The 23,444-nt window shown below is 56.2% G+C and overlaps 1 protein-coding gene across 1 annotated transcript; it reads left to right on the top strand.

The window, feature by feature from the left end:
- The first annotated feature begins 183 nt into the window (after positions 1-183).
- Positions 184-21,544, top strand: WNT11 (Wnt family member 11). Its single transcript, XM_040258888.1, has 6 exons — positions 184-408; positions 4,150-4,332; positions 11,779-12,014; positions 13,598-13,875; positions 16,555-16,847; positions 20,710-21,544. The coding sequence occupies exons 2-6, from the start codon at positions 4,250-4,252 to the stop codon at positions 20,882-20,884; spliced, it is 1,065 nt and encodes a 354-aa protein (XP_040114822.1). The 5' UTR covers positions 184-408; positions 4,150-4,249; the 3' UTR covers positions 20,885-21,544.
- Positions 21,545-23,444: the final 1,900 nt, after the last annotated feature.

Below are 23,444 nucleotides of genomic sequence, written 5' to 3'. Positions count from 1 at the left end.
TCCTCTCGTGCCGCTGGCGCCGCGGGACCGTGGCATCCGCGGGGACCCGCCCCCGCCCCCCGCGCTCGCGGCCCGAGCCACCCGGTGGGGTTTCTGCGCGCTGACGTGGGCGGATCAAAGCAGCTGCCGGCTCCTTATAAAGCAGTTCGGGCTGCCCGCGCCTGGAGACCGTGCTGGGTGAGGAGCAGAACTCGGGCGAGTCAGCGAGCGCAGGCCGGGGGAGCCGAGCGCCCTCCAGTCCCCGAGGGACCCCAGCCGGCCGCGGCTCGCCAGGACTCCGGGCGTCCTTTCCAGGCAGCTCGCGAAGAGGACGCCCTCGCCGCCTGCCCAGCCGGGAGAGCGCTCGGGTCCTCCAGGGGCCGCGCTCGCCGCTCCCCGGCCCGCCCGGCCAGGCGAGCGCCCCAGGAGGTGAGCCGTGGCCACGGGCAGAGGGTGGGCTCTCAGCCGGGACCTGCCAGAGCTGGGGGCGGGGGTGGGGGACCCCGTTGGGCACCCGCTCCCGGGCAAGCAAAGCCAGTCCTCCTCCGTAACTGCTCCGTGGCTCTCCCAGGCAGTCCCTTCGCTGAGAGCAACCGCTGGGGCCTCGGGGCGCGGGCTCTAAGCTGATGGGAGGTAGAGGTAGGCTGTACAGACCCGCGGCCCGCCTCGAGCCTTCCAGTCCCGCTTCTCGCCCCCGCCCCAGTCGACCCTCTCCCTCCGAGTCAGCCCACGGATGAGGTCATGCCCGAGCCATCCCGGGGGTGGGGGACTTGGATCCAGCGGCAGAGGGTGTGTGTGGTGGGGCGGGAGAAGGTGGCAAAAGGCAGAGAACGACTGCAGCTCCACTAAATTGGGGGGCGGGGGCGGACGGCTTGCTTTGAGACCTGCTTCCAGAAGCGGCAGGGTGGGGGTGGTGGGAAGGGGGAGAATCGAGAGTTTGTTTACAGACCTGAGCTCCAGGCTAGGGGAGATAGGGAGGAAGAAAGTCCAGTCCCGGCCCCGAGGCACCTCTGGAACAGCCGCGAACATCTGGCTGAGCTCGCGCACGGGCCCCACACCTCCCACCTCCCCGAGCTTAGGTACTTCCAAGACCCTCACGGTCCTTAGGCGCTCGAGGTCTGGCTTAGAGGGGGTAGTGGGAGGAACCCCGAGTTCCCCCCCCCACCCTTCCCAATTCCAAATTAACCCGTTTCGCGGGTCACCCGGCGCATCGTCCGCAGCCCAGCAGACACATCTAGGAAGACTCGCGGCCAGGTCAAAGCCGTGTTGAGGGCCTCGCCTTGCTTGGCGTTGCAGGTAACTTGAAGCAGTCGCTCGGCGTCACCGGCTCTCTGGGTCGGCTCTGTAGGCTGCGCACCCCCTGGCTTAGGGCCGGGCCCGAGGCGACCTTCGCGGCGTGGACACAGCGCGAGCGGCGGGTGCGGGTTCCCGGGCCGGCGCGGGTGTTTGGTGTGCGCCCGTCGACTCTAGCTCAGAGGGGCAGCCTCGCAGGCAGAGGGGTTTCCAGGGCCTTCCAGAGCCCAAGCCTTATAACCACCTGTTGGAGCGGGCCTGCGGCTACGCTTGCGGTGCCCACGGTGTGCACAGCCGGGGAGGTTTCAGCTCTCGCCCGCTGCAAGCCGGGAAGCTTGCGCCTTCTCCCCAGCGGGAGGAGGAAGGGACCGCTTATCTCTCCAGAGACACTGTGCTTTGATGAGGATCCACTACACGCCTGATCCCAAGGGAGGTTCCGAGCCGGGCCTGAAGCAAGAGGTCGGGCAGTCCGGGGCGGACCGCGGCAAGTGGAGGGTCTTATAGAACGACCAGATCTGAGAGGGCACTTAGTTTCCTCTTCACCCCATGCCCGGAGCGGGATACCGGGGCCCAGGAAGAGAAGGACTTGCCCAAGGTCCCAGGGCACGGGAGGCTGCTGCCTAGCCCACCTCGAACCCGGGTTTAGCGCCCCCTGGCGGGCCGGGGGCTCCGGGAGGAGCGTGCTCCCTGACCCTCCAGGCGCAGGCTGAGGGTGACCCAGCGGCCCTCGCGGCTGTCCTAGACACTGACAGTGGACAGGAATAATCTGCCAGGACCCAGAGGCCCAGACCGGGAGCCGCCTCCCCCAGCGACGTGCCAGGGCAGCGAAGGGAGAAGCCCAGGACCACCGGGGCCGCTCCGAAACAGCCAGGGATAGCTTGGAGGCCTGGGTCCCGGTGCGCACCCGCGCGGCCCCCTTCTCTCTCTGCGCGCGTTGGGCTGGACACGGATCCCCTGCGGTGAGTCCGCGCTCTCTCTCCGCGTGCAGCCCTTCCTTCTCCCTACCCTGGAATGCTGGGCACCTTCGGGGGCAGCCCACACTTTGGAAGGGGGTGGGGGCGAGGAAGGACAGTGACCAGAGTTTTCGACCTACCCCCCTCCGCCGCTCCCGGCATATCCAGCCGATATTTTTCTCGTTCTCAGGAGCGTGTGGGAAGAGGGGGCTCAGTTAGACTTAAGACCCCAGCTGAAACACCACTCCTGCTTCCCCGCCCCCAGTGCCTTAGAGCGAGCACCACTAACTTGGGAGAACTCTGCGGAGGAGAAACAAAATGTAATTCAGAGGTTTCTCCCTGCCTTGCTCTGGGTCATGCCGCAAGGTCCCAGAAAACAGTGGGATTTAAAATATGTGTCTGTGCGTGTGTGTGCTCTTAAAGCGCGCACGTGCATGCACACACTACACAGGTAGGTGTAATACTGGGAACTTAGGGAGAGGGGGCTCAAAATACCTGCAGACTACTGGAGACTGGAAAGACGTCAGGAGATGCGTGAAGTCCAGGCCCTTGTTTTTACAGACTGGGAAGCTGAGGCTGGGGTGGTGGAAGGTCCAAGGTCAGACAGTCAGATGAGAACACCTCCTTTTGGGTCAAGCGCCCCCCACTAAGGCGCCTCCTTTTTCCAACTCCCCAAACCCTTTAGGAAGAAACCCCTTTGTCTGCTCCTCCCCAGGGAGGAGGGGCTGGGACTGTGTTTGTCTCCGGACTAACGCCAGGTGTTGGTAAATTTGGGAGAAGCTGGGAAGGGAGTTAATGAGGTGAGAATGAAGAAGGGGGGCGGGGGAAGAAGAAATAGAGAAAAGGCGGAGAAAGCGACTCTGCGGCCTTCGGGCGGGGTAAGGATACTCCGCGGCCCCAGGACGCCGCCTGGCGGCCAGAGGCGGCATCCCGCCGGCCCCGTGAGCTTCCCGGCTTAGCCAAGGCCAGGCCGCCCCGCCTCCCATCCTGCCTGGGCACCATCCGACCCACCAAGAGGGCATCGCTGAAGGAACTAGGAATCTCAGGCCCCTGAGTAGCCCTCACTGCACAAAGACTTTTGCCACCCCCTTTCTCATCCTACCGTCACAGCCCAAGAAACTGATGCCCCAGAGCAAGCCCCCGTTTCCTTGTCTTCTCACGGTCCACGATCTCACCCGACACTGGGTAGACACGAGCGTAGAAGACTGCCTCTCGTTGGCTGACCAATCCCATTTCACATCTCCAGGCCTCAGTTTTCTCATCTGTGAGATAGGGGCAGTGATAGTACCATCTCCCAGGGTTGCTGGGAGGGAAAAAAAATATCGATCGCGTTAGTGATATTCTTTTTAAAAGGTGAATTGTGTCATAATCACAGTTTGAATAACAACTGTGGTCCCAGTTTACAGAGGGGGTAAACCGAGCCCCAGCGGGTAAGGAGAATGCCCAAGCCGGCAATAACTAACAATATTGCGGCGATGAGAATCCAGATGCTGGGCGCGGAATCTGCTCTTCCCGTTGCGCGCTTTCAGCCTCTGCCCTCGACACCTTCCGTCGCTCTCTAGGGCTGTGTGCCTGTCCGTCTGCTCAGCTTCTCTCAGCTTCGCTCTCTGAGGTTCTCTCTCCCTCTCGCTGTCTCTCCGCCCGGTCTCTCCTGAGTCTTTGATCCTGACGCCCCTTTCTCTTCTCGCCGCGGGCGGCTCTAGGTGGACACGCCCTCGGCCGCGCTCCCGCGGCACCTAATTTGAGCCAGACGCCGGCAGCGTCCCGGACTATGTTCGGCTGGAGGCGACGCCCGCCGCGCGCCCGGCCTTCCCGGGCCCCAACCCCTCCTTTGTAATTTGAATAAAACGCCCCCCCCCCCACGCCCGCGGCCCCCGCCCCACGCGCCGCCTTAACCCGCAGCCTCCGCTCTCCCCGACTGCAGGCGGCCTGCGCGCAGGACGAGCGACGGCGGCCGGGAGCGCGGTTGGACTTCGGCGCGGCTTCCCCAGGGTGAGACCCCCCTGCGCGCCCGCCGCACGAGGATGAAGGCGCGGCCGCAGGTCTGCCAGGCGCTGCTCTTCGCCCTGGCGCTCCAGACCGGCGTGTGCTATGGCATCAAGTGGCTGTAAGTAGGGGATCCGCGTCTACGCAGATGGGCCCCCGAGGGCGGGGGAGGCGGAAAGCGTTAAGGGGCCCCCTGGATCGGGCCAGCGTACCCAAGACCGGGGAGCAGAAGTAGCCTAGGGGCTGTGGGCAAGTCACCCTTCTTAAGCCTCCTTTTCCTCCTCTGTAAAATATTGTCCTTACCTGCGGGAGGAGCGAGACAGGGCGTGGAAGGCGACGGAATTGCTCTGTCCTGTGCAGCTGAGAGTTACGCAAGACCTCCACCAGGACAGATGGAAAGAGCGTGGTCGAGGTGCTCAGTCTTAGGGGTCTGTGCTCTGCACACAAGGCCTGCTGAGTATTACGTTCCTTGTCAGTCTCCTGACCCTAGCTGGAGGTCCTCAAACAGTCCAGACTGCCCCACCTGCGTGACCTTGGGGAAGTGTCTCTCAGCTTCTGGGAGTCTCAGCGCGCTCCTTTGTCAAAGGAGGGAAAGAGCCTCTGTCTCACTCAGGTCAGATGAGAAGGGGCTCATGAAAGAACCTCCTTACCTGTCAGAGGCTCTGCACATGTGAAAGACAGTCCTTTAGACAGAAATTATTAATGGAAGGGTAGGTGGGAGAGAAACTCTTCCATCCAGCAGAAGGGAGTGCCTGCCCTGTGCAGGACTGTGAGCAGTGAGGGCAGGCAGAGAGGAGTAAAACCCAGCCGCTTCCTGGAGAAGCTGCCCTCTGGTCTGGAAGAGATAAGCCCAGGCTGTAAATAACTCCCAAGTGCTCCAGAAGAGACCAGTGCAGTGCTGTGGGACTGAGAGGAGAGGAGCCCACCTGGTGGGGGGCACGTATTGGGATCCTAGGTCGATTTTTCCGGGGTAGTTCTCCTAGGAGGGACCTGAGGAATCTCTGGAAGTTTGGCGGGTGGGGGCAGTGAGAGAAGGGCCCTTTTGGGTGGAGGAACTCCCAGGGTGGTTGGAAAGTCCAGGACGGGACACACACTATAGAGTTCCAGGTCGGGGGCGGGGAGCCACGCAGATAAGACAGGCAGGGGACAGATTATGGCAGCTGGGGAGGGACTGTGAGGAAAGTTCGTGGATCAGCTGGAAGACAGGGTGATAGTGGCTGGGCCACCAGCAAACAGTCTCGAGGTCACCAGCCCTGCCTCTTCTGGGGCTGAGTTATCGATTAATTTTCCTCTGGAGAGGGGAACGCCATCTTTTTGCATTTCTTGTTTGCAAGGAGAAGCCTGGGCTCAGCGGCTTCCCAGTGTGTGTGTCGGGGGGGACCAACTTTTCTCAGCTGCTCCTGATTAGTTTTATGAGAAATCAGCCACTTTCCTCCTTCTGCTCGTAACTGGCACTGCCCCAGTTGGTGAGAACCTCTGATCAGGGAGCCCAAGCCCTTCTCGCCCACCACTAACATTGTGTAGATAAGGAAACTGAGGTCCAGAGAGGGAAAGGCATTGTTAAAGGGCCCAAGGAGCATCAGAGGCCAAGAACTGGGCTTGCCACTAACATGTTGTGGGGGACACTGCTATCATGCCCTCCGAAAAATGTGTGACTTGTACGGGCCTCCAAGCTGGCATGTGGCTTGGTAGGGTCTGCAGTAGATGGCTAGTTAAGCCCAACATCCATGCTATCCCCACTACATAGGTTAGGCTGCCACAAAAAAATGAGTATACCTCAGTGTCTGCCTTAAAAGCACTACCAGCCTCTTGAGGGAAACAGACATATAACGATACAAAGTGGACTTTGGGCTGTGTCCTGGAAGAGGGAGCATGCGAGCCCAGAGGAAGAGTGGTTAGTCCCACGGAAGGGAGGTGACTTTGAGCCAGGTTTCAAAGGATAGATGGGATTTCAATGGCCATGGGTGGAATGCAAAGCAGGCATCCTAGGCAGAAGGAACTGCAGGGACGGGACTGTGTGTGTGGGGAAACAGAGAAGCCAGGAATTACAGGAGCTTACTAGTAAATCCCCAGAGCTTTAGACATTTAACTTTGATAATACTCTTGTGAAGTAGGTGACATTCTTATCGCTACCATTTTACAAATGAGGAAACTAAGGTACAGAGAGGTTAAGTAACTGGCCTAAGGTCACACAGCTAGTTAATTAATGGTGGATGTGGGATCAGAAGCCAGGCAGACAGGCTCCATGAAGCCAAACCTCTTTGACAGGGGTTAAATTGCTGGAGCTGAAGATACAGAAGGAAGCAGGAGAGAGTGGAGTTTAAGAATAACAATATGTGTATGTGTATCTGTGTGTGTATATATATGGCCTTGCAGATGATATGGCAAGGTTATATATATATATAGCCTTGGAATATGCTAGGCACTGTTCTACGTTCTTGATGTATGCTGTTTCATCTGTCTCCCAACCACCACGTGAAGTGGTTCAGCCATCTACCTCATTAAACAGAAGAGGAAATAGAGGCTCAGCGGGTCTTTAATGAACAGGGTGTCACAGCTAGTGGGCAGCAGGGGCAGGATTTGGACTTGAGCTGCCTGGCTCTGTTTCCTCTTGGTCTCAGGGAACCACAGGAAAGTTAGGAATAGAGAAGTGTACAGTGGGAATGAAAAGCTGGGGGTCCTGAGGATGTGCCTGGAGACCCTGCTGCCTTGGGCTTTGGAAAGTAAGCTGAAGAGAGGGGAATTTGACATGGGAACTGAAAGCAGACGTGGCTGAATGACCCAGAATGCCCATCTATGGGGACCAGGGACTCAGCCTGAACTTCCTGTGGAGTGGGGGTAAGGGAGAGGGGGTGGAAACACCTGGGGGATCCCTCCTACCCAAGCCAAACGGTGGGAGACTCAGACCAGAGTGTGGGGAGAACCTTCTCTGGCTGTCGTGGGGGCAGAAAGGATGGTTCCAGCCTTCTCTGAGCCTCTGGAGGCAGCCCCAGGGTGGGTGGAGTGGCCCCAGTGAGCCTGCTGCTCATTCTGGGTCAGGCCTCTCAAGGAAGAGTCCTAAGAGACTCAGAGGGACACAGCTGCCGCGGAGAGGCTGGGAGAAGCCCTGGACCCGAGTCAGGAGACCTGAGTCCCAGCCTGAGCTCTGACAGTTCACTAGCTGTGAGTCGGACCTCAGGCAAATCAATCAAGAGCCTTTCTGAGCCTCAGTTTCCTCATCTCTACAGTGGAGGGAAAGAGCCCTAACCTATGATCTAGGAGTTCTAGCCTGGCTCTGCTTCTGATTCTCTGATTGGCTGCTTGTGTACAGGTCTGGGCAAGCCCTACCCTTCTCTGGGCCTCAGTGTCCCCACTTGCACAATGGAGAGGGAACGCTGAGGCTTGGAGAGGGATGGTGACTTGCCCAAAGTTGCAGCTGAGCTGGAGCTGAAACCCAGGTCTCTGCACCCCTCACCACCACCCCACCATTCCCAGGAGAGCCCCAAATCCTGAATGAGGAGACCTTAGCTGTCCCCACGGCCCCCTTGGCATAAGCCTCGCCTGTGAACTCTCTGTCCCCTCATGTCCTCTCTTCCACCTTCTCCCCCATGTACCCGCCCCCAGATAAACCAAAATGTTTTCAATTAGGGGTCTGCTGCAGTGAGGCAAGCCGGACGAGATGTCCAGACGGGTAACTCCCCCACCTCCCACCCTAATCCTTGATTACCTCCCCAAGGGGGCCTTAGTTAGAAACAGTCATTACCACTAATTACCAGATGACCGCATCGCCCTCCTCTGGAGTGGAATCCACTGCCTCCTGCCTCCTGATCTCCCGCTCTGCACGCTCCCGTGAGCCGGCCTCTCCCAGCATGCCGCAGCTGGCCGCTCTGTCCCGGCTGTGCTCTCCGCAGCTCCGTGCCCACCCAGCACCTCCATGATGGTTCCCGTTTGTCCTCCGCCCTCCTGGGAACGCTGAGCCTCATTGTCCATGCTGGATCCCCCTCATAGAACCTCTCTCACTACCAGCTGGGGAGGTGGATGCTTGATGACTTCAGAGATGGACAGACTGACCCAGAGTGGCTGATCCAGACCCTAGGAGTCCAGAGAACCCCTCCCAGGAGCCGCAGTGCCTGGTGCTCAGGAGTTACCTGAACTGAGCTCCCCAGGAAAAGTCTGAGCTTATACTATCCACTTTCTGAGCAGGAACCCAGGGAAAGGACCTGGAAGACAGCCACCCTGCATGCGTGCCTGCTGTATGCCCAGTACCGTGCTGGGTGCTTTCTCATATATCTCCTGTAATCATTCCTGTTGTGAAACAGAAAACTGGCTCAGAGGGGACGGATGGAAACTGGGCAAGGGTGATGGGCAGAGTGGGCTCAGGGCAGGCTGAGTGTGGATGGACCCCAGCCCAGTAGAGTGGGGATCCAGGAAGGTGGCATCCGGAGGAGGCCGAGCACCCAGGCATTGGACCACTTCAGTGTCCTCCTCTGATTAAAGTGGGTAATATTCTCCCAGCCCCCCTCGAGACATTGTGAGAATGGGATGAAATGAAAGGCTCTGTAAACTGGGAACTGCTGTGTCCGTCTGGGACAGTGGGTCCATATGCATGGACAGTGTTTGCTGGGTGGAGGCAGAGAGGTTTCAACAACCAAGAAACAGGCTGGGCTGGGGGGTTATACTCCCCCCTCACCCATTACGGGCTGCAGGAATTCAGGCAGCAGGTTCTCCAGGTATCCCGGCATTGGCAGAATCAAGCAATCAGGCCTGAGGTCTGCACCAGCTACACCAGCTTTCTCGGCTCATGCCTTGTGGGGAGGGGGAGGGGTGAGCCAGGGATGGCAGTGAGGGAGAAGCCCAAGTCACCCACAGTCAATCTCAGGCTGGGTTGTGCCACCCCAGTGTGGCCCCCAGGCTGTGCTCAGTTGTCCTGGCTCTGCTTCCCAGGCCTCTGGGAAGATTTCTATATTTTGGAGTTGTAGGAGCATGGCAGAGAGAGGCAGGAGGAAGCCAAATAACCTATTAGTACCCATAAGCACATATCATTTCACTTGGCCCCTGCAAGGCCTCCAGGAATCCCCATTATGTGGTTGATGCTCAGACAGTGGCAGCAGTTTACCCAAGATTGCACAGCATGTAGAGGCCAGAGCTTGCGTCCCAACTCAGGTCTTCTGACTCCCTCTGGTCCAAGATTTAAGTGGCTACAAGTGAGGAGTTCCATATATGAACACTCCAAATGCTTTCCAGCCATTATCACATTTAAATCTTAACCATAATCCTTGGAAATATAATTTATCATTTTCTTATAACAGATGGCATGAGGCCCAGAGAGGTTGAGTAACTTACCCAGGTCACACAGCTGTTGCCCAAAGCCTGAGCTCTCGCCTGGGCTAGTCCGTGAGCTGGAACATCTAGGTTGCATTATAACAGGTGACAGGTCTGTGCAGCTGTCCATTGAGGGGCTCCTTGAGGAATGGATCTATGTCCTTCATTACCAAATGAGTCTGGGAAGAGTTGGTGCTTAGTAAATATTTCTCCCACAAGCAGATCAACTTCATTTTTTCATTTAGGTACAGGGACAGGGGAAGGGCATTCCTGGCATCAGGAAAAGTCTGGGCACAGGCATGGTGTCAGGGTAGTCCCTGTCAGAGAAGCTAGGAGTCTGGTATAGCGGATATTTCAATATGTGGGGGGAAAAGGACAAGAGGCTGGAGAGCACTGGGGTGATGGTAGGCTTGCCAACTGAGGGGCCGTGAAGTCAGAGGGGAGCCCTTGACCTTGACTAAGTAAGTGCAAGAGGCTACGGTAGGAAGAGGCCACCAATGCAGTAATGTAGTAAATTTCACCACAGGGCACTGCCCATGGTGTGTCAGCCCTGGGCAGAGCATGTGACACTCATGGAGTTAATCCCCAGACAGTACTGGGAGGGGAGAGGTTACTTGCCTTGCTCAAGGTCACGGGGGAGTGCGGGTGACGGAGGCGGGGGTGACAGGGCCAAGAGTCTGCCTAGGCCTGTGCTGTTCTTTGGCACTGAACTGCCTCCCTTGGGATCTCAGGCCAGGGGCTCAGGAATCCAGGCCTTGCCAGGTCTCAGCCCTGACCCTGGATGAGGTCTGCCATGGTCCCAGCAAGTGGGACACACAGCTCGCAGGCCTGAAGGCTGGCCCCTGCTTTCCCCTTGTCCCTCCAAGGTCTCTGCTGGATTTCTGAGGAAAAGTTGGTCCTAGGCTAGGGACTAGGTCTATGTGGAACTCTTTAAGACTGTGGGGTCCCTCTAGCCTCCACTTAGAGGAGGTGCAGCCTGATGCAATCTGCTCCTGAGAGAAGGCCTGGGAAGAAGGCGAATCCAGGATGGTCCCCTGGTCCTAAAGTCTTAGAATTTCAGTGCCCAGAGGCGAGATCTGGGAAGCTCAGAGGTCCTATAGCATCATCAGGGTTCATAGAGAACCTCCTAGGCCAGCATTCCCAAAGCATGGATGAGGTTAGGACTCCTCAAATAAAGGGTTTTGTGCTCAGCAGACTTGGAAGTTACAAACAAAGCCTGTTGCTTTGCTGCAGGACTTCTCAGGGCCTTTAAAATGGAAATATGCATTATTATTCTTCAAGAGGGGATATAGTATATCACATCCCTAAAATGTGCTTGACCATGGATCTGCTTTTTCAGAGTGTCTCACTGGAGCCTGCTTTGGGGAATACAGTTTACAGGTACAGACACTGAGACCCAGAGAGGACAGTGATTTATCTAAAGTCACACAGCAAGTTAATAGCTGTGTGCTTAGTTACTCAGTCGTGTCCAACTCTTTGCGACGCCATGGACTGTAGTCCGCCAGGCTCCTCTGTCCATGGGGATTCTACAGGCAAGAATACTGGAGTGGGTTGCCATGCCCTCCTCCAGGGGATCTTCCCGACCCAGGGACTGAACCCAGGTCTCCTGCATTGCAGGTGGATTCTTTACCATCTGAGCCACAAGGGAAGCCCAAGTTAATGGCTAACTCCCATTTATCACAAAATTGAGTGGCTTTAATCTTTTCATAAATCCCTTGCATGTATGTGGGATTTTTACAGCCTGATACATGGATTTAATAATTAAATGAAGCCAAAATGAGAAGCTCCTAACTCACACTGTGCATCTAGTAAGTGCTCAATTAAGAATGTATATTATGCCGATGACTATAAGCTAGCACCTAGCATAGTGTCTGGCTCAGTACTGAGTGGATGTTGCATAAATAATAATCCACAGCTGTGTGAGGACTAAATAAGGCAATGGCTGTGAATGCTTTGTGAACTAGAAAACTGTTAGTCTAATTATAATAAAGCTTAGGTGGGGTGGCGGGGGGTGGGGTCACAATCCTATGTTATGAATGAGGGCCTCAGGCCCAGAAAAGGACAGGGATGTGCCCAAGGTCACACAAGGGTGGAAGGGAGCGCCATTACCCTACTGGGGACAGCGGTGCTTGGCCTCCTGCTTTGCCAGCTCCTTCCAGTAAAGGCTCCAGACCCACTGAGAAGAGGCTGGGGCCATACAGTGGGTAGAGGGTCCCTCTCCGGCCTGACTTCCTTTTCACTGGTGCTGCTTTCTGGCCACGTGCAGGGCCCTGTCCAAGACCCCGGCGGCCCTGGCGCTGAACCAGACGCAGCACTGCAAGCAGCTGGAGGGCCTGGTGTCTGCGCAGGTGCAGCTGTGCCGCAGCAACCTGGAGCTCATGCACACCATCGTGCACGCCGCCCGCGAGGTCATGAAGGCCTGCCGCCGGGCCTTCGCCGACATGCGCTGGAACTGCTCCTCCATCGAGCTCGCCCCCAACTATCTGCTTGACCTGGAGAGAGGTAGGGGGTCGGTTGGGCCTGCTCGAGCCTGCGGAATGCGTGTGGGTAGAGGTGGATGAATTCAGGCATAAATATATGTGTGTTTAGATAGGTGGCTGTGTTCATGGATGGATGGATGGAAGCGTGATGGGTGGATGAGTGAATAACTGGATGATGGATGGATCCACGGATGGGTGGGTGGGTGAATTAATCATGGCCATGGGTGTTTGGGTGTGAATTGATGAATGGATGAACATACGGGGAGTGCAGGGGAGCCTGGATGGCAGTACAAATGCACGCATACCCCTCATACCTGGACAAAGGAATGAATGATGCAGGGAGGCCGGTGGGTGGGATGGGGAGTCTATAACGAGAGTGCGACTGAGCCCACCCTTAGGGCAGACAGGTGTGCCGCACGGTAATTCTAGACCAACCCGACTCAAAGTGCTGTGAGAGGCCCAGAGTGATACAGAGATTAGAGAGCATCTGTGGAGAAGACTTTCTGGAGGAGGGGGCATTTGGGTTGGATTGGGGGGCGGGTTCCTGTGTATTCGAAGGAGGCTTTTGAAAGGCAGGGGATCAGTTCTGTCCCCTGCACAGTGACAGGCCATGTGTGTACAACACTTTACAAAGAAAGCCTCCCTTCTTCCTGAATTATCTCAACTCCAGAGCAGGCCCGTGAGGTACGTATATCATTCCCACTCTACAGTTAAGGACACCAAGGCTTGAGAAGGGCAGTAACTTGCTTGGACCTGAGGCCAGGACCCCACAGCCAAGGCACCTTGGCTCCATCTTAGTTGCTAAGGTTGCTGTAACAAAGCCCCATGTTCTGCGGGCTTCTCACAAGGGGAGAATCATCTTCATCTGGAGGGTGGAAATCCGAAGTCAGAATCAGGGTGTCCACAGGACTTCCTCTGAAGGTGCAAGGGGGAAGACTCATCCCCGCCTCACCTTCACTTCCGGGTACTGCCGTGGTCTGTGTGCTCCTTGCTCGCCTTCGCTTCCGGGGACTGCCGTGGTCTGTGTGCTCCTTGGCTTGTAGCTGCACCTCTTCCAGCTCTGTCTCGGTCATGTGGCCTCTGCCCTCTCTATGTCCAAGATTCCCTCTTCCTCCAAGGACCCCCGTTGTTGTATCTGGGCCCAGTCTGATCTGTCTAATGACCTCAGCTCAGTTACACCTGCAAAGACCCCATTTCTAAATAAGGTCACGTTCACAGGTACCAGGGGTCAGGACTTGACCGTATCTTTTTAGGGGATACCTTTCATCCTGCAGCAGGCTGTTTGAGGAGCTCGGGGACGGGGCCCTCAGTGCCTGAAAGCAGACCCTGACGCTGGGTGTGGGGCGTGCAGTGTGCTGAGCGTGTGAGGGTGTGCCTGTGGGGTTGCTGGCTTTTCGGGCTTCAGTGTGAGTGTACCCGTCAGCTAGTCCATTTTGGGGAGGACGGAGGGGTACCAGTCAAATGGCCCTGGCGCCACCCTCCACCTGCTCCATCCACTCGCCACCCCTGGTCCCATCTGGCCCCAGAGGCAGGTGGGGACCTCAGCCCTGGGCACAGTCCTATGCTTGGGTCGCCCGCCCTGGTTGACCCTGCTCCTCCCCACAGGGACCCGGGAGTCAGCCTTCGTGTATGCGCTGTCGGCGGCCGCCATCAGCCACGCCATCGCCCGGGCCTGCACCTCCGGCGACCTGCCCGGCTGCTCCTGCGGCCCCGTCCCAGGTGAGCCACCCGGGCCCGGGAACCGCTGGGGAGGATGTGCGGACAACCTCAGCTACGGGCTCCTCATGGGAGCCAAGTTTTCCGATGCTCCTATGAAGGTGAAAAAAACAGGATCCCAAGCCAATAAACTGATGCGTCTACACAACAGTGAAGTGGGGAGACAGGTAACCACCCACCCGCCCACCCACCCCAGATGGTTGTGCTTGTGCCAGTTGGCCTGGAAAGGGCCACCTGGTGTGCCCCAGTGGAGGGGGTGGGGGTGGGGACGGGCCCTGATACCCCCACACTGATTTGTTCCTGGCCTCCCCTGACTCTTCCCTCTCCAGCTGCTTGGGGCTTGCCTGGCTTCTTCTCCTCCAGAGGGTCCACCGGGGTTTGGGTTGGAGAATGTTGGTGGAGCAGAAGGAGTGCTAAGCTGGGAGTCAGAGCTCTAAACTCACTGTGTGACACTGGGCGAGTCACTTCCTCTCTGCCCTCATTTGTTCCCATCTATAAAATGGGATAGGTGGGTGCTCTCTAGTCCTCATTGTCACATTTCCTCAGACTCCTCCTCTGGGGCTCTGGGCCAAGGCCGGGCATGAGAGGTAGCATGGAGCGGGCCGTGGGCTGTAGAGAGCTAAGGGTCATCTCCTTGGATCTAATGGGAACTCTCTCCCAGATCAAAAACCCTCCCTAGTCTCCAAAACGTGATTTCTCCCCCATGTATGTCATTATCAGTGTTGCTTTAATTCCTCACCTCATTGTACAGAAGGTTGGAATGAGTGCATAAGTGAATGACTGGACCTTTTTAACAAACTTGGTACTCATCTGTGTGCCAGACACTGTGGTGGGTGCTTGATTAGCTTTCTCTTCCATGGTCCATGAAACCACACTGTGAAGAGGTACCATTACCCCTCCTTACAGACGGGGAGCTGATCCCGGAGGGGCGGAGTGTCAGCTGGGGATGAATCTCACCACCTCCTCCCTGCAGCCCCCTTGGGCCCGTTGTGCAGAGGCCCCAAGTGAGGCAGAAGGAGCTTAGGTGGCTTGGCCAAGGACACACAGTGTGATGGAGCCCAGATCTATGGGATTCCAAGTCTAGAGGTTTCCACGTCCTCACCTTCCTCTCTCTCTCTCGTCTCCCTTGTGTAAGGATTCTAGGACATCCAGGCCGTCTTTGGACAGTTGGGGAAACAGGTCAAGTTACCCTGTGGTCTGTAGCAGAGTCTGGCTAGGGACCAAGAACTTCTGCCTCCGAACCCTGCGGGCCTGCTCCCCACAACCCTTGGAAACCCGCTGGGAGCCTTTCGCCATCAGCCCCACTCCTGCCCACGGCCAGGCCCCAGCCTCATGCTGCCATGCTCCCACTACACTGGCAGCCATCCCATCCCGCAGTGCAGTCCACTCAGGGGCCTCAGCTTTGTGGGCGCCTCACGCCTGTCCCCGGGCCCTGATACCTCGGAGCTGGCCTCCCTGGGACCATTCGCAGGGGCCCAGGAGGGTCAATGACAGCACGCCTTGCCCTGGCACCGAGGCCTCGGGAAGCCTGGCCCTTCCTTCCCTCTGAGCTGAGGAGCTGAGTGTGGTTTACTCTCCTGGATGACTTAGAAGGACCTCGTGCCCTTGGGAAGCCCAGCATGCCCTGAAGTCAGGTTCACTTCATTGTGTGCTCTCCACAGGCTTTGCCGAGACAGTTCCAGCCTCTAGACCCAAGTGGACTCCCTCACTCCCCACTTCCCGGCACTGTGAGGGGTAGGGAACCCTGGGACCTTGACCAGCTTCCTCACTAACTCCCCATGGGATTGCAGCAAGGCTCCCTCCATGTGCCTCAGTTTCCCTGTACTTTTGACGCACTGACAGGCCCGGGAGACCCCTAACCCTTGCAGTGGAGCCCACAGGGCAGGCAGGAGGGCAGAGGGATCCCAGTCCTGAGTGTGAGGGGGTGGGGCTTAGACTTCAGAACTGGAAGACGTGCAGAAGGCCTCTCACTCACGCCCCTCAGGTAAACAGGGAGAAACTGAGGCCTGCGGAAGTCAGTCGCACAGAGTCATTTTCAAAGCCACGGCTAGAGTCTCCCCAGGCCCCAAGCCCAACCCTGCCCACCATAATTCTTACTTAGACTGATTTTTCAAAACCAAATATTGATTTAACTTTAGTAGTTCACAAGACGCTTTCATACATGTCATCTTGTTGAATCCTTTCAACGACTCTATAAGGTAGTGATTACACACCTGCTCAGCGCACATGAAGACAGGTGCTGAGTGATGATGCGGCAACAGGCAGCCGCGGGGAAGGCCAGCCCCGAGCACCCACCTCTTGCTGCTGCTGCTTCTCTCCCTCCCTTCCTTTTCTTCTCCCACTCCCTTTTTTTCAGCAAGCATTTTGTGAGAGAGGAAAAGCAGAGAATGTGAAAAGCCATGGCTTTTGGAATTGCCCTCAGAACTGGGTTCAAATCCCAGCCTGAGATCTCCTAACTGTGTAGCCTTGGGCGGGAGACTCAGCCTCTCTGAGCCTTCATTTTCTCTTTTTTAAATGGGGAAATTAATGGTATCGCCCATGAACAACTTCTGTGCTGACGAAACTGTCTGAAGTGGAGAGCACTAGGTACAGTACGCGTGTGAATGGCACCATTACTCCTGCGAAAGACACTCTCCCTGCCTCTCCCAGCTGCCCCCCAGGGTTGGAGAAGGAGCTAAGGATCTACCCTGCAGCTTTAGAGCAAAATGCCCTGTCCCTGTCCCTTGCGGCCCGGAGCAGGCAGTGACTCCCTGAGAACACTGGCAGGCGGAGGGGTGGGGCCAGGGCCCCGGGCAGGCGAGGGAAGGAGCCCCGCCACCCAGCCCAGCGCCCTCCCCTGTCTGCAGGCTCTGCGCGCCTCTCTGGAGATGAAGTGTAAGTGCCATGGGGTATCCGGCTCCTGCTCCATCCGCACCTGCTGGAAGGGGCTGCAGGAGCTTCGGGATGTGGCCGCCGACCTCAAGACCCGCTACCTGTCGGCCACCAAGGTGGTGCACCGACCCATGGGTACCCGCAAGCACTTGGTGCCCAAGGACCTGGACATCCGGCCTGTGAAGGACTCGGAGCTCGTCTATCTGCAGAGCTCTCCTGACTTCTGCATGAAGAATGAGAAGGTGGGCTCGCACGGGACGCAGGACAGGTAAGGGCCTGCTGCCACCCTGGCAGGAAAGGTCAGTCATGTGGGGCATGCCCCTTCCCAGCTCAGGCCCGGGCACACACGGTCGGTTGGGCTTCAGTTGGCATTTGGGGAATGGAGTTCCTGCCCGGTCGAATGCTGAGCGGAGGTGTAGGGTCCCAGGGGCCCCCAGCAGAGCTCCTGGGAGAGGCTATTGTGCACCTCACCCAGGCAGAGGCTCCTTGGGAATGGAGGCTCCTGAGAGGTCCCTACCTCACCTGCCCACTAATGACGGAGACAGATGGGAGGAGACAATGACTGTGTGGGAGACAAGGGCTAGGAAAGAGGCTGCCTGACATAAAATAGGTCCTCAGTAGATGTCTGTTAAATGAATACGTGAAGGATCATGTCAGACAACCTGCTGGTTGGACAATGAACTGAGCCATGGGGCGGAGGAGGCAGCTGGCAGCCCCTGTGGCCACATCCGAAGTCTGCACAGCGTGGAGACGGGACCAGGGCAGGCACACTCCAAAGGGGCAGCAGGAGAGTGAGGCCAGCCTGCATTTTGTGGAGGGAGGGTGCTCCCACGTCCCCACCTACATCCTCCCCTCCCAGACCCTAGCTCTCTCTCCTAGCCGCTCCCCCTCCTCCCCGCCAACCCTCCATTTCAGAGCCAGGGCTGGGATCCCTATAGCAAGGCCTATCCTAGAGGCTGAAGCTGATGCAGGACTGGAGAGAGGGAGGGAGCCAGTGGGGACACCAGACCTCCTGGGTCTAGTGGGCTGGAGGGGCTGGTGAGGATTCAGAGGGGCAGCTCTTTCCTGAGATGGTTCAGGAGGAATCCAATCCTGAAATGCTATAAAGAAATAGTTGTGCAATCAAATACACTGGGAAATTCTCTTTGCAAGGCACGAGAACATATTAAAGGCTCTGAGGAATCCCGCAGTAAAGGATCTGTCTAAGCCTCCGTTTCCCAGAGGTGTTTGGCTGTGGAACTCTTTTATTAAGGAGCCCCTAATAGCATTCCATAAGACGAGTGTTCTTTGGGGTTAAAAGAATATTGAACCAGAGTGAGGGTGTCTGAGAACGTGTCTGGCACATAGTTGGTGCCTGGCCAGCTTTTGCTTCCTCCTCAGCCCACGTTCCTGTCTCTAGGAGACGGGGGCTGCTTTGGGGGGCTCCCTCCTCATGGGCCAGGGCAGCAGGCTGTAAGAGGAGGCCCAGGCGCCCATCTGGAGGCCAGATTGAGGAGGTCAGGCAGAGTGAAGATGGAACCAGGTCAGGCCAGAGAGACAGGAAGGAACAAGAGTCTAGGCTGAGGACCCGGGGTGGGTGTGATGAGGATGGGGTGGGGGTAGGATTCTAGAACCCACAGGACCTGGGGGAAGCCCACTGAGGACACCAGAGCAAAGAGGGGTTCTCCCTGGAGCCTGGGGTGGCTGTGCCTGTGTGTATCTCAGGAAGGACAGCTCCCATCCTGATGCCACAGCTTTCTAGCAGGGGGACCTGAAGCTCAAGGTCGTCTTCTGTGCCTTGGGGACAGTGCCACACACCTGGAGGGTTGGTATGATTCGAATCCCACAGCCCCTCCATGCTGGGCATGATCAGTGCCCTGGGAAGGGTTTGTGAATGACTGGCTCCCCCAACCCCCTCCCTGAGGCTTCCAGGCCTCTTCCTTCCCAGCTGTCGTGACTCTGCCCCAAGGACTTGCCCCCAAACTGTTGATGAGGAGGGCCCCTCCCACAGCACCAGGAGCCACCTTTGCTTTCTCAGAATGCTATCCTCCCCCCACCCCCCCAGTTTCCTGCCATGCTCAGCCCTCAGCCATTCCTCTGAGGATGGGCCTTGGCAGACAGCTGTATGGGTCAGCTTTTTCTGCAGTAACAAACCACTCCGGTGGCTCACAACCACAGACACTTTTTACATCCATTATATGAGGCTCTGGCTGGCCAGGGAGGGACATCAAGTGCTCAGATTGTGACAGAGGGAAACCGGGGAGCCCAGAGGGGCCCTGACTCAGCCTGGACAGCAAGGAAGGCTTCCTGGAGGAGGGGAAATGTGAACTTTACTAGGCTGGGGATTTTAGGGACTCAGGGGGTTGGACGGAAATGAGCTTTGGTAGCTGTAAAAGGCAGGTGCATAGGTGGTACACATAGCTGGGCCCCCTAGCCAGATAAGATGCCCTCCTCAAATCCAGCCTGGTGAACTGAAGCCCCTCAGCAAGTCCCTATTCCAGACTCTGAAACCTGCTCTATTCCCAGGCCCCAGCCTCCTCAGCTCCCCATCACAGGCACCATCATAGGTCTGAAGCTGGAGGCCAGATTTCAAAAATTGCATGTCAGGGACCCAGAAATAAAATGAAACCCTTTCTACCACCCTTTCTTGGTCTAGAGACCTTTAGGATAAGACTGAGAGGGACTAATGGTGTTGAATGACTAAAAAAAAGCCCAGGAAGGTTAAGTGACTTGCCTGAAGTCACACAGCCAGTGAGCAGCAGAGCTGGGGTTTGAACCCAGGTCTGCTGGCTCTGGGGCATATGTTGCTCTGCTGTTGCTTCCTGTCTGCTCCGTCCTGCCTGGAACTGCATACAGTCCCCACATGCAAGTCACCATTTCCTCCCAACTCCCCCTCCAGGAGATCTCTCCTTTCCTCTCCACAGCTCCTTTCCGGCTCAGGCCTCGGCTGCTTCTACTCAACTGCTGACCAGTCTCCTCCCTGCCCCCCTGCCTCCAGCCTTGCTGCTTCATCTGTCTGTCACCCCCCCTTACATTAGGTCAGGTGTCTGTTCTCCTTGCCCTCACCACCCTATGCCCTCCCTTCTGTCTGAGATTCCTACTCATCTTTTGTGCAATGGCCCCATAATGACCCCTCCCCCTCCAGGAAGCCTTTCTGAACTCTCACAGACCTGGTGCTCACCCTGTGTGATGCTGGGCAAGTCCTCTGCCCATTCTGTGTCTCAGTTTCCCCATCATGACATATGAGGCTTGGATTTGGTCATCTCTAGGGCTTACTCACCTAAGACACTCTGGGATTCCTTGGTCCACGTGGCTGTGGGCACCCTGCTGCTTCCCATGACAGCATCCCAGCGAAGCCTTAGCCCAGCTAGATAAAAATGCTGACCTGCACAGACATTTCCTCACTAGACAGAAGAACCGATGGCAAGGATATTTGGGGTTTATAGTGACCTTCAGTGTCTTCTTTGCCCACATGAGTGATTCATTTCTTCCTGAATCACTTCCAGCCCATGGATTCTCTGCCTCTTAGGTGGGGAGAATGAATAAGCAAACCCTTGGAAGACCTTGAGCAGGCCTCTGCCCTTTGCTGAGCCTATTTCCACCTGTAAAGTGGGCATAGCAATTCCACTGACCCAAAGACCCTCCCTGCCTCCAATAAGATAAAATTCTGGAGGGAAGCACCTAATTCAAAGGGGGCAAATGATTGATAGACCCTCTGTCCCCAAGAAGAGAGTGCCAGATGCTCCCTATGCCTCATGTCTGAGGCCATTTGTTTCCAAATTTCTCCTAAGATGTGAAAAGTAAAAACGATCTTTGTATTTGTTAGAATATAAATAAGGATTAAATATGAAGATAGGATTATTAACCAATTGTTTGAGACATTTTCAAGTATTTAGAAGTAGAAGGTATAGGAAAAGAGACAAAGGAAACAAAACACCCCCTCACTTTAATAAACACCTATTAGAAATATAGGGAAAAATGAGAAGGACCCTGGGAAAAAGAATTTATTTTGAATTCCCCAAAGACCAAGACACTGTCCAAGGGGGACTGAGGCAGCAGCCATGGTCGGAGGAGACTGGGGCTGCCTGGCTGGGAGTGGGGGTGACTGGTGAGTGATGGGGGTGCTCACTGACCTCCCCATCCCCCTCCAGGCAGTGCAACAAGACATCGCATGGCAGCGACAGCTGTGACCTCATGTGCTGTGGACGCGGCTACAACCCTTACACAGACCGCGTGGTCGAGCGTTGCCACTGCAAGTACCACTGGTGCTGCTACGTCACCTGCCGCAGGTGTGAGCGCACCGTGGAGCGCTACGTCTGCAAGTGAGGCCACGCGGCTCCTCGGGGACCTTGGAGCCCAGCCAGGGGGGCCGGAGACACCCCGTGGATTTTGGCTTCTGAATTCCAGATGCCGAGCATGGAAGGAGGCTTGTGCTTTGCCTCCACTTGGAAGCTGCCAAGAACAGAAGGCTGGGCCATCAGGGAGGGAAAGCCAGGGCATCAAAGGAGACCGACAAGATTAAAAATAACCTGGCAGCCCGAGGCCCCGGAGTGCCCACTTGCTGCCTTCCAGGCGGGTCTAAGGAGCCAGGGGCGTGGATTTGGCAAGACTGGTATGGACTCGATCTTTCGTAGCCAGAGACATCAGCTTCCTGGGAAGTGGGAGGTCAGTCTGTCCTCAACAGAATGTTCTGTAGGCGTAGCCCTTGAGACCCCCAGCCCACCCCAGGGTCTGAGCCTACTGGGCCCACCACATGGAACCACTAGCTTGGGTTGTAAATGTTTTTTTGTTTTGTTCTTCTTCCTCTGGGATGTGGGAGCTACGGAAATATTTATAAAACATAGCTTTTTCTTTGGGGTGGCTGGCTTCAATTCCTCTTTATATATTTTATATATATAAATATATATATATATGATGATCTATATTTTAAACAAGCTCTTTAAACAGCTGTTTGAAATAAATGCTGAGAACCCCAGCCCTCTCCTGTAGTTTCTGGCCTCCTCAAGTGAACTCAGAGGATTCCGGGGCTGGTGGAGCGAACTCTCCAGTTTCTAGGCAAGGTGGCATCTTTTGATGTTTCCCCACCATGGCCCCCCCATCCGGTTCTGGCCCCAATCTCCTTTTAGGATCTCCAGGTCAAGGGCGATGACAGATGTCTTGAAACCCAAACCCAGCTGGCAGACTCTCTGTTCCTCAGGGGCACACATGCGGGTGTACAAGCCTGGCGGTGGCGTCAGACCTGCCAAGTGGCTTCAAGAGAAACCCTATCCGGGCGCTGGGAACACAGACCTCAGGGAGATGGGGGCAGACCCAGGTTCCAGCTAGCCCTGGCAGGGTTTCTGTGTGACCACGGGGAAGACTTTTCCCTCCCTAGCCTCAGTTTTCTCTGTAGAGCTGGTGGTAGAGATCAAGGTGGTGGTTGGGAAAGGCCCCCAACTTCATGCCTGGACCAGTGGGCATGGCTGCAGTGACCGTGATTGGAGTCTTGTTCTGGTCTGAAGGTGGAGCCATCAAGATTTGTCCTTTTCATGGTTGTGGGGCGTAAGGGTGAGGAGGACAGAGAAGGACTACAAGTGTTTTGGCTGAGTGCTTGGAAGCGTGCTGGGATGGGGTGGAGAGAGGACTAGGGTTCAGACTTGGGGACTGTGATGTTGGTTGGGTCCAAGTGGAAATACCGGGTAGATGGGCAGATAATCGAGCCTGGGGTTCCAAGGAGAGCCCAGGGGTGAGATGCCCATTTGGTCACTGTCACTAAAAGGCAGAATAGAAAAGCGAAGCGAATCAAGGCTTGGGCTTGGGACACTTGTGCTTTGGAGGTCAGGGAGATGAATAGGAAAAGAGGCAAAGAGAGCAAGAGGAAACAGCCGGGGAAATGGAGAATCCTGGGGATCTTAGCTGTTGTCAAGTGAAGATGGGGGCTTGGAGGGGTGAGGGTCTCGGGGCCCTCAGCACTATAGCGCTCTAAGCTTCAGCCTCACTCCCTGGGACGTGGGTAGTACTGATGAGTGAGTACAGAGTATCCGGGGGTCACAGTCGTTCCCCACCGATGGAAGTAATTATCAATAACCTATATCTGCTGTGGCTGTGGGTGAGTGCACCAGACAAAGGATGTAAAAGAACATTATAAACTGAATTTTGGTGCACATGGAAGAGACGCAGACACTGAGGGGAAAGCTCTCCACTCCCCAGACCCTACAGAGACAGGGTGGGAAGAGGGAAGGCTGTGTGGCCAGAGTCAGGAGTCAGAGTCTGGAGGGAACCTGGAGATTGGTCTTCTGGGCTCTCAATCTGTTTTGCAGATGAGGAAATTCCAAGATGGGAAGGACCTTTCCTGTGGTCACAGAGCTGATACGGGGCCGAGGGCTGGTGGTGGGGCGTCCTAGTGTGGACCTCCCACCAGCATCTGTGCAGAAAACTCAGCCTCTGTTGAACAAGCACCTGGGGTGTGTGCTCTCCCACGTCCAGGGCTGCCCCTGCTCCACACTGGCTCCCGTGGCCTACAAAACCAATTCCCTGGCCTGGCACACGAGGCCCCCTCCCCAGGACCCAAGTGACTCTTCCAGCCACATTTCCTACAACTCCTCAGGCGTCTCTCTGTCCAGCCTCCCTCTGGGCATCTGCCGCTCTTTCACAGAAGGCCTGGAGTGTCACTTCCCTGTTGGAATTCCACTAAGCCTTTGGAGCCATCTCTATAAAGTCTTCCCTAATGTCCTCAAGCTCCATACAACCCTTTGACTCTTTTTTTTTAAGATTTTTTTTTTGTATGGACTAGTCTTCATTGAATCTGTTATAATATTGCTTCTGTTTTTATTTTTAATGTTTTGGTATTTTGGCCATGAGACAAGTGGGATCTTACATGACAAGGGATTGAACCCATGCCGGCTGC

This window comes from Oryx dammah, unplaced genomic scaffold (assembly GCF_014754425.2).
Source record: "Oryx dammah isolate SB20612 unplaced genomic scaffold, SCBI_Odam_1.1 HiC_scaffold_17, whole genome shotgun sequence".
NCBI lineage: Eukaryota > Metazoa > Chordata > Mammalia > Artiodactyla > Bovidae > Oryx > Oryx dammah.
Note: the sequence above shows the minus strand (reverse complement) of the source record. Positions and strands in the feature narration are given on the sequence as shown.

Coding starts and splice junctions, on each gene's coding strand:
- WNT11 (XM_040258888.1), top strand. CDS start 4,250: ATGAAGGCGCGGCCGCAGGTCTGCCAGGCGCTGCTCTTCGCCCTGGCG. Junction 13,876..16,554: donor ACAGTGAAGTGGGGAGACAG/GTAACCACCCAC, acceptor CCCTGTCTGCAG/GCTCTGCGCGCCTCTCTGGA. Junction 16,848..20,709: donor TCGCACGGGACGCAGGACAG/GTAAGGGCCTGC, acceptor ATCCCCCTCCAG/GCAGTGCAACAAGACATCGC.